At 58.4% G+C, this 8800-nt stretch overlaps 1 protein-coding gene across 1 annotated transcript; it reads left to right on the top strand.

Moving 5' to 3' along the window:
- The first annotated feature begins 2088 nt into the window (after positions 1-2088).
- LOC135613420 (uncharacterized) lies at positions 2089-3433 on the top strand. Its single transcript, XM_065110451.1, has 2 exons — positions 2089-2363; positions 2716-3433. The coding sequence occupies exons 1-2, from the start codon at positions 2089-2091 to the stop codon at positions 3431-3433; spliced, it is 993 nt and encodes a 330-aa protein (XP_064966523.1).
- The last annotated feature ends 5367 nt before the right edge of the window (positions 3434-8800 follow it).

Genomic DNA, 8800 nt, shown 5'->3' with positions numbered 1-8800 from the left:
TTATAACGATATCACTCCAGTATAAATTCATGTGGGGACTTTGTAATTGAATTTGAATACAGATGAACAAAATGGAAGAAGTATAACCAAGAAAATCTAGCCAATATGAATGAAACCATGTAATCGACAGTGATATAGGCCAGCGCCTTAAAATCTTTTTACTAGAACCATTTAAACATTTATTGATCCTAAAGAGCGCATTCATGAAATCTATACATTGTATCTTAGAAACAGATAACTCATATGACGAATGAAGAATAAATTTATTCATTACTAACCTTTCTTAGATCTGCTACCATACTCCCATCATTCTTCAGTACAACATCACCTGTACCTCGACAAATGTTTAACACTTTTACTCAACTCCCTCTGGATTTCAAGCAGACGGGGCTGAGGTGATGGAGTAGTCGTGGAGACAGAGACAAAAAGTGAGAGAGAGGGGAGGGGAAGAAGAAGAGTTAAAACAAAGAGATGTCAACATAAATAGAAAAGAAACAGCTACCCATACACAAAAGAAACAAGTAAAAAGAAGAGACAGAGAGAGCGAGAGAGAGCATATTACTCTCCCGAGCAGTATGCTCGGTATCGAATTGGAAAGGATGAAACTACCATTGGCCATCAAATGTCTTCAACCTTGCTTCTTATAATAGAAATCAAGTGTTACAACTAGTGTTAATGTAAACACCTTTTTCTTAGCCGTGACCCGGGGGGTCGTCTCGGCTCGTTCGGGGGTCCGAATGGCGGGAATCTCCCTGGGGCGTTGCTTGTCTCTACTGAGGCGGTCGGGTGCGGCCTCGGACTCGGGGCGACGCTGCGACTTCTTCCGGGCGGGGACTTCTCGCCTGCGCGTCCGGACGGGGGGCCTTGGCTTGGTACCTGCACAAAGGTCGGGTCGGGGTGCTCGACCCGACCCCTCCGACGATCACTGTTAGAGAATGTTGTGGGGGCGGTTTTTAGAGGAGGGAGAGTGCTCTTCCTCCCTTTTCCTTTTCCTCACTCCCTCTGGCTCGGGGACGTTTATAGGGGGGCTCGGCCTTACCGGGCGCGTCGTCACGTCGGTCGGGGCCGTACCTCTGATGGCGTCCGACATCGCCGAGGATGTTGCGTAGGGGACTGGGGGATCGCAGGGTATGGGCGAGCTTCAACCGTTACCTGATTCTGTCACGTCGGACTGTGCTGGGTCAACCGGGGGGGCTGTGGGCTCAGTGAGGCTGACGTCCGGGCGCAGACCGTCACCCTCATTGCTCCCCCTGGGGCGCCGGGCCTGTCCACGTGCGGGGGATGTTGCCGGGAGTGGGGTCTGCCATTTTTTGTCATATCATATTCCCCCCCCAAAGGAAGCCATGGCTCGGCATCGGATGGAGGGGATTCGAGGCGTGGCTTTGATCGGTAAGCGGTGGTTCCCTTCGCGGTTCATGATTGAGACATATGTCCGGGGCGAAAAAGCCGCGCCGCGGAGGCGCTTTGGGTGGCATGAGGCCGGGGAGCACGTCTCGGGCGGGCTGGCCCCGCCGAGGAGGTGGTCTCGGGGACATGCGGCCGAGGAGCACGTCTCGGGCGGGCCGGCCGGGCCGAGGAGGTGGTCTCGGGGACATGCGGCCGAGGAGCACGTCCCGGGCGGGCTGGCCGCGCCGAGGAGGTGGTCTCGGGGACATGCGGCCGAGGAGCACGTCTCAGGCGGGCCAGCCCGCGCCGAGGAGGTGGTCTCAGGGACATGCGGCCGAGGAGCACGTCTCGGGCGGGCTGGCCGCGCCGAGGAGGTGGTCTCGGGGACATGCGGCCGAGGAGCACGTTGGCCTTCCCCTGCAGTGACCTCTGGTCCGCATTTATGATGGGGTGTTCGTTGGCCTTCGCTGACGCGACGAGTGAGGGTGCGGATGAGCTGTCGGCCGCTATGGGGAGACGAAGGGACGTCTCTCTTGGCGGGATCTTTCCTATATAAATGGCGCACTCGGCCCGTTTCATGAATCTTGCTGCTGAGCCTTGGACCTCGTCGTCCTTTCTGTCGTCGCACCTTCTCCTCTCCTGTGCCGTTATTCCCCAGTCGCTCCCTCGTCGTCTCTCTTGTTTGTTTCAAAGCCGGTAAGGATGTCCCTCTTGCCCGTCTCTTCACCTTTGTCCCTCGATAGAGTCCGGGAGAGCACGCCTTCGCCCTCCTCAGACGAGGAGGCGGCGCGAGCCCTCGAGGCTCTAATGTGGCCGCACGACCTTGACTCGGTGGTGAGTGGGTCGTCGCTGGAGAAGCTCCGGGAGCGTTATCATATCCCGGAGGAGTTTGTCCTGGTTGCGCCTGATCCGGGGCAGCGGTCATACGACCCGATCCCCCGAGGCTTCGCGCTGACTCAAGATGCCCTAGAGGCTGGGTTGCGCCTCCCCCTTCACCCTATCATTGTCTCCTGTCTTTCTTCGTGGCGGATTTCAACTTCCCAGGTGGCGCCTAACTCATGGCGTTATCTAGTAGCGTTCTTAGGGGAATGTTATTATGCTAACATCACCCCTACCCGAAACCTCTTTCTCTCTTGTTTCCGCCTTCTCAAGGGGCCGGGGGGCTATTTCGTGTCAGCCTGGGTTGGCTTTCGCGTCGGGGGAGCCCCTTCGAACAAAAAAGGGTGGAAGGGGCGGTTTTTCTATGTTAGCTGGTCGAAGGATTGGGGCTTCGGAGTTCGGTGGGCAGTGAGGGTGATAGATAACACAGTCCCGGATTTGAACGACGAGGAGCGTCGAAGCCGAGCCCCTAGCAACCATCACGGAGTCACAAGTGCAAAGGTTCGTACGGAGAAACCTCGTAACTCGTTTTGGTCTGCCCCGGTCCATCGTCACCGACAATGGACCTCAGTTCGCCGGCAGGAGGTTCCAAGAGTTTTGCGCCAAGCACAAGATTCAGCTGAGGTTCAGCTCGGTGGCTTACCCCCAGGCGAACGGACTAGCTGAAGTAACCAACCGGTCCATCATCGACGGTCTCAAGAGAAGAGTGTCCGCTGCCCGATCGGCATGTATCGACGAGCTCCCGAGCGTCCTATGGGCGCTGCGCACTACCCTTAAAACCCCAACGGGGGAGTCTCCCGACAGCCTCACATTCGGGACCGAGGCCGTATTACCATCCGAAGTGGCTGTCCCGACTCCGCGGACAGCAGGCTACGGCGAAGAGGCCTCGGGAGAAGGACTCCGATCCAACCTGGATTTGCTCGAAGAAAGACGGGCCGACGCGCACCGAAAATCCCTTTCTTACAAAACTGCCGTAGCAAGGGTCTACAACCGGAAGGTACGACCCCGATCGATAAAGCTAGAAGACCTGGTCCTGCGCAAAGTCGAGGTCAGCCACCCGACCCGAGTAAGGGGGAAACTAGCACCGAAGTGGGAAGGACCCTATCGAGTCATCGAGTGTCCCGACCAGGGACGTTCCGACTCGCAACAATGGAAGGCGACCCCATAACCAGGACTTTGATAGGGACAAAAATGGCAATGTGACACGCCATCCCCTTGAGTAACACACTGCCTGAGGCTCGCCATACCCTGCAGCAGCTCGGCCTCCCACGCAACCAAAGGTACAGTCCTGCCTTGCATCAGGTAACAGCAAACCCCCTCTATAACTACCCACGAGCCCTTAGCAAAAAGGGGGGGAACACACACAACAGACCACACGGAGGTTTCTCCTCCTCCTAAACCCCCTCCATATCTTTCACTAACTTGATCGTCGGAGGGGTCGGGCCGAGCCCCCGGCCCGACCTGTGTGCAGGTGCGAGACGGTGTCGCCTCTTCCCGGCGCTGCGGCGGAGTTTCATCCCGACCCGACCTACCGACCAGACCTCCCGACCCGAACCACCGAGCTCGGCCGCCGGGAGACCTCGAGGAGCGCCCCCACGGAGATCACCGCCTTCCGGACCCGAACCAAGCCGCGACGGCCCCGAGGCCACGGCTAAAAAAGTTACTTACCGTAACAGACTTGGTACATACAGAACCTTAGGAAATACTTCATCTGAAGAATGAAGACACCACGCAAACACAGGAATCGAAAGAAAAAGACCATTTTATTTTGAAAGAGGGTACAGAAGCATGACAGTAAAGAACAGACAGACCCCTCACACCCTCAACCCCGACTCCGACATACAAAAACCAAACTCATCACTCCCCTGGAGTCTCTGGGCGATCGTCGAAAGGCACGTCCTCCGGCATGTCCACCTCCAGGTCCTCGGGATGAGAGGCGAACGGGTCCCTTTCCACCTCGGAGCCAGGAGGGCATGAGCTAAAGCGACCTAGGGCGATTCTGTATCCATACTCGTAGGATACTCGCCCCATTCGGGTCAGTCCGAGCTCAAAGTTGTCTGACTCCTTATAAGCTTCGACCGCCTCTTTATCTTTTGACGGGCGAAGGCGAACCTCCTCGGCTAGCGCATCGGAAGCAGCGCGGGCCTCAGCTTCGGCCTTCTCCGCCCTCTCGGTGAGGCCTAGCGCCTCCGCCTTCAGTAGGCGAAGCCCGGCCCGATCCAAACGAAGAAACTCTTGGAGTTCCTTGACCGAGTTGCCCGACTGCTCGAGCTCTGCCTTCAGGCGGGCCACCTCCTCCTCGGATTCAGTCGCGCGCTTTTCCGCGGCCGCTACCGCCTCTGGGCCCGAACCGGCCTGAACTTCCTCCAGCTGGCGGCACAACTCGAAGTTTCGCTCGCTGAGGGTCCAGATTACCTGGCCAGCGTCACGCACTCGGTCCATTAGCGCCGTCGAGTAGTGGAGGCCCTGCCACAGAAAAAGGGAAGGGTCAGCGCGCAGTTGCAGGGACGCCCGAAGTTAGCAAAACCCTCACCAGTGTCAGAAAACTCCCCGCCTTGTTGAGCATGGCCTCCGAGGGCAGGGTATATAGGTCCCGAGCCAGATCGGGGTGGAGCATGCCCCGAAGAAAAGCAGCCGAGGGATCTCCCCCGGCCCACACCTTGTCCCCTCGGGACAGCCCCTTCCAGCGGACGACTAGCGGGTCGGAAGCATCCCCCGGTGGAAGCTCGCCCATCACCAACGACCATGGGGGCTCGTCGGCCCCCGGACGTAGCCCGCACAGGTCGTCCACCGTAGGCAGTCTCGACCTCTTCCCGGCCGACCCTTGGCTAGGCCCGTCAACTCGGGAGGGCCCTTCGTCCCGAGCGGTCCGCTTTGCGCCCACGGTTGTCGAAGGGGTGGCCCCCGCCTTGACTTTCCCGGGACCAGCCGTCTTCGCCTTCTTCGACGGGCGCCCCTCCGGAATCTCTACCGGAGCACCAGCCGAGCTGGGTAACGGGTCGGCTGAGGGGCGCGGAGAGGAAGCAGCGGACGGGCGTGGGGATGAAGCCGACGATGAACGACCACCGCGGAGTGAGAGAAGCTTCATTCCTACAAAGGAAACAAGCAAACCATCAGAAACTACGGAAACGAACAAAACACGGGGTACACCCGCTATAAACATACCCCCGAAAGCCGGGCTAAGACCCGCCTCGGCCAGCCACTCCTCGGTCATAGCTCGGATGGCCTGAGAACCGGGAAGGATTGCCCGAAGCCTCATCAGGTCCCGACGCTCCTCGTCGTTCAAATCTGGGACTGTGTTATCTATCACCCTTGCTGCCCACCGAACTCCGAAGCCCCAATCCTTCGACCAGCTAACATAGAAAAACCGCCCCTTCCACCCTTTGTTTTTCGAAGGGGCTCCCCCGACGCAAAAGCCAACCCGGGCTGACACGAAATAGCCCCCCGGCCCCTTGAGAAGGCGGAAACAAGAGAGAAAGAGGTTTCGGGTAGGAGTGATGCTAGCATAATGACATTCCCCTAAGAAAGCTACTAGGTAACGCCATGAGTTAGGCGTCACCTGGGAAGGTGAAATCCGCCACAAAGAAAGACAGGAGACAATTATAGGGTGAAGGGGGAGGCGCAACCCAGCCTCTAGGGCATCTTGAGTCAGCGCGAAACCTCGGGGGACCGGGTCGTATGACCGCTGCCCCGGATCAGGCGCAACTAGGACAAACTCCTCCGGGATGTGATAACGATCCCGGAGCTTCTCCAGCAACGACCCACTCACCACCGAGTCAAGGTCGTGCGGCCACATTAGAGCCTCAAGGGCTCGCGCCGCCTCCTCGTCTGGGGAGGGCGGAGGTGTGCTCTCCCGGGCTCTGTCGAGGGACAAAAGTGAAGAGACGGGCGAGAGGGACATCCTTACCGGCTTTGAAACGAACAAGAGAGACGACGAGGGAGCGACTGGGGAATGACGGCACAGGAGAGGAGAAGGTGCGATGACGGAAAGGACGACGAGGGCCGAAGGATCAGCAGCAAGACTCATGAAACGAGCCGAATGCGCCATTTATACAGAAAAAATCCCGCCAAGAGAGACGTCCCTTCGTCACCCCATAGCGGCCGACAGCTCATCCGCACCCTCACTCGCCGCATCAGGGAAGTCCAAAGAAGAGACAGAGAGTGCGAGAGAGAGCATATTACTCTCCCGAGCAGTATGCTCGGTATCGAATTGGAAAGGATGAAACTACCATTGGCCATCAAATGTCTTCAATTTTGCTTCTTATAATAGAAATCAAGTGTTATTACTAGTGATATGACAAAAAATGGCAGACCCCACTCCCGGCAACATCCCCCGCACGTGGACAGGCGCAGCGCCCAAGGGGGAGCAACGAGGGAGAGCAGCGGTTCTTTTTTTTTTTCTCATTTCTTTCTGATGAGGGAAATAATGGCAACAATACTGGCTGACGTCACCTGTCCCATCACGCTTCAACACCTGGCCAAACTGGCCAACAAGCAGACCAAGGCGCCATTAACACCAGCCTGCCCCCTGCCATAAGTCAAGTTTAACACGCTGACCGAGGCACATTAATGCCGACATGCCCCCTGAAGTGGGCAGCTTAGGAAGCAGATTGCTTCCCTATAAATACCCTCTCGCTCATGAGAAGAAATGGGGGATCACACACTCCACACTTGTATCGAGGCATCTCCTCCTCCAAACCCCCTCACATCGCTAACTTAGCCGTCGGAGTTCGGCCCGACCTTTGTGCAGGTGCCAGACGGGATCTACTCTTCCAGGCGCCGAGCTGCCGACCCGAGTTGCCGAGCTGCCGATCCGAGTTGCCGAGCTGCCGACCCGAGTTGACGAGCTGCTGACCCGAGCTGCCGACCCGACTTCCGGACCCCAGAACCGAGCCGCGACGGCCCCGAGGCCCCGGCTAAAAAAGTTACTTTCCGTAACACTTTCTTCCTCTTCTCCCTCTTCTTTCACTTTCTCCCTCGGTACCGTCGACAATAACGACCTCAATCAGCGATACCGTTCGGTAGCGGGCGGTCTGTGTACTGGTCTGCTGACGGACTGATATGTACTGCCCTTACCAGGTGGTATCATTCGGTATTGCAAACCTTGCATTGTACAACAAAGAGCATGAGATTACTGTATTAAATTAATTCAATTGCGCTCGACATAGTTAGGCCTCTTCACAGAACAGGACAGTTTGAATTAACATCTTTCCACCTCGCGCCACCAAAATGCCTTAGATAAGTGTTACGGTGAGTAACTTTTTTAAGCCGTGGCCTCGGGGCCGACGCGGCTCGACCTGGGGCTCGGAATGTCGAGGATCTCGGGCGCTGTGGCCGAGGAGCCGAGGCAGCGTCCAGCGTGTTTGCTGCGCATGGTGCCGCGGGGCCGAGGCAGCGTGTTGCTGCGCAGGGGGCCAAGGCAGCGCATGAAGTCGGCTCGGGTAGAGGAGGTCTCGGACAGGCTGTGGCCGAGGAGCCGAGCCAGCGTGCAGCGTGTTTGTTGCGCATGGTGCCGAGGGGCCGAGGCAGCGGGCTGCACCGTCACTGAAGTGCCTCGGGCATTACGCGACCGAGGAGCAAGGCAGGGGGGCGGACTGACCGCGCTGAAGTGCCTCGAGCATTACGCGATCGAGGAACCTCGGGCATTACGCGACCGAGGAGCAAGGCAGGGGGGCGGACTGATCGCGCTGAAGTGCCTCGGGCATTACGCGACCGAGGAGCCTCGGGCATTACGCGACCGAGGAGCAAGGCAGGGGGCGGACTGACCGCGCTGAAGTGCCTCGGGCATTACGCGACCGAGGAGCAAGGCAGGGGGGCGTACTGACCGCGCTGAAGTGCCTCGGGCATTACGCGACCGAGGAGCCTCGGGCATTACGCGACCGAGGAGCAAGGCAGGGGGGCGGACTGACCGCGCTGAAGTGCCTCGGGCATTACGCGACCGAGGAGCAAGGCAGGGGGGCGGACTGACCGCGCTGAAGTGCCTCGGGCATTACGCGACCGAGGAGCCTCGGGCATTACGCGACCGAGGAGCAAGGCAGGGGGCGGACTGACCGCGCTGAAGTGCCTCGGGCATTACGCGACCGAGGAGCAAGGCAGGGGGGCGTACTGACCGCGCTGAAGTGCCTCGGGCATTACGCGACCGAGGAGCCTCGGGCATTACGCGACCGAGGAGCAAGGCAGGGGGGCGGACTGACCGCGCTGAAGTGCCTCGGGCATTACGCGACCGAGGAGCAAGGCAGGGGGGCGGACTGACCGCGCTGAAGTGCCTCGAGCATTACGCGACCGAGGAGCCTCGGGCATTACGCGATCGAGGAGCAAGGCAGGGGGGCGGACTGACCGCGTCCCTCCAATTCTTTAGGAACAGAGTCCACAAAGGATTGGTGCGCAAGTATGAAGGACCCTTCCCAATTATCAGCAGGGTAGGCAACGTGTCTTACAAGTTGCAACTGTCGGCGTGGTTCAAAATTCACAACGTTCTTCACGCCAACAACCTAAAAGCCTACCACTCGGATCCGCAAGATGCTTCCCGAAGTGT

Source organism: Musa acuminata, chromosome BXJ2-6 (assembly GCF_036884655.1).
Source record: "Musa acuminata AAA Group cultivar baxijiao chromosome BXJ2-6, Cavendish_Baxijiao_AAA, whole genome shotgun sequence".
In the NCBI taxonomy this organism is placed as follows: domain Eukaryota; kingdom Viridiplantae; phylum Streptophyta; class Magnoliopsida; order Zingiberales; family Musaceae; genus Musa; species Musa acuminata.
This window is presented reverse-complemented; position numbering and strand designations above follow the sequence as displayed.

Bases quoted from the DNA above. Each gene is read 5' to 3' on its own strand.
- LOC135613420 (XM_065110451.1), top strand. From the start codon at position 2,089: ATGTCCCTCTTGCCCGTCTCTTCACCTTTGTCCCTCGATAGAGTCCGG. The intron at 2,364-2,715 runs GTTGCGCCTCCC...TTGAACGACGAG, and splicing joins CAAGATGCCCTAGAGGCTGG to GAGCGTCGAAGCCGAGCCCC.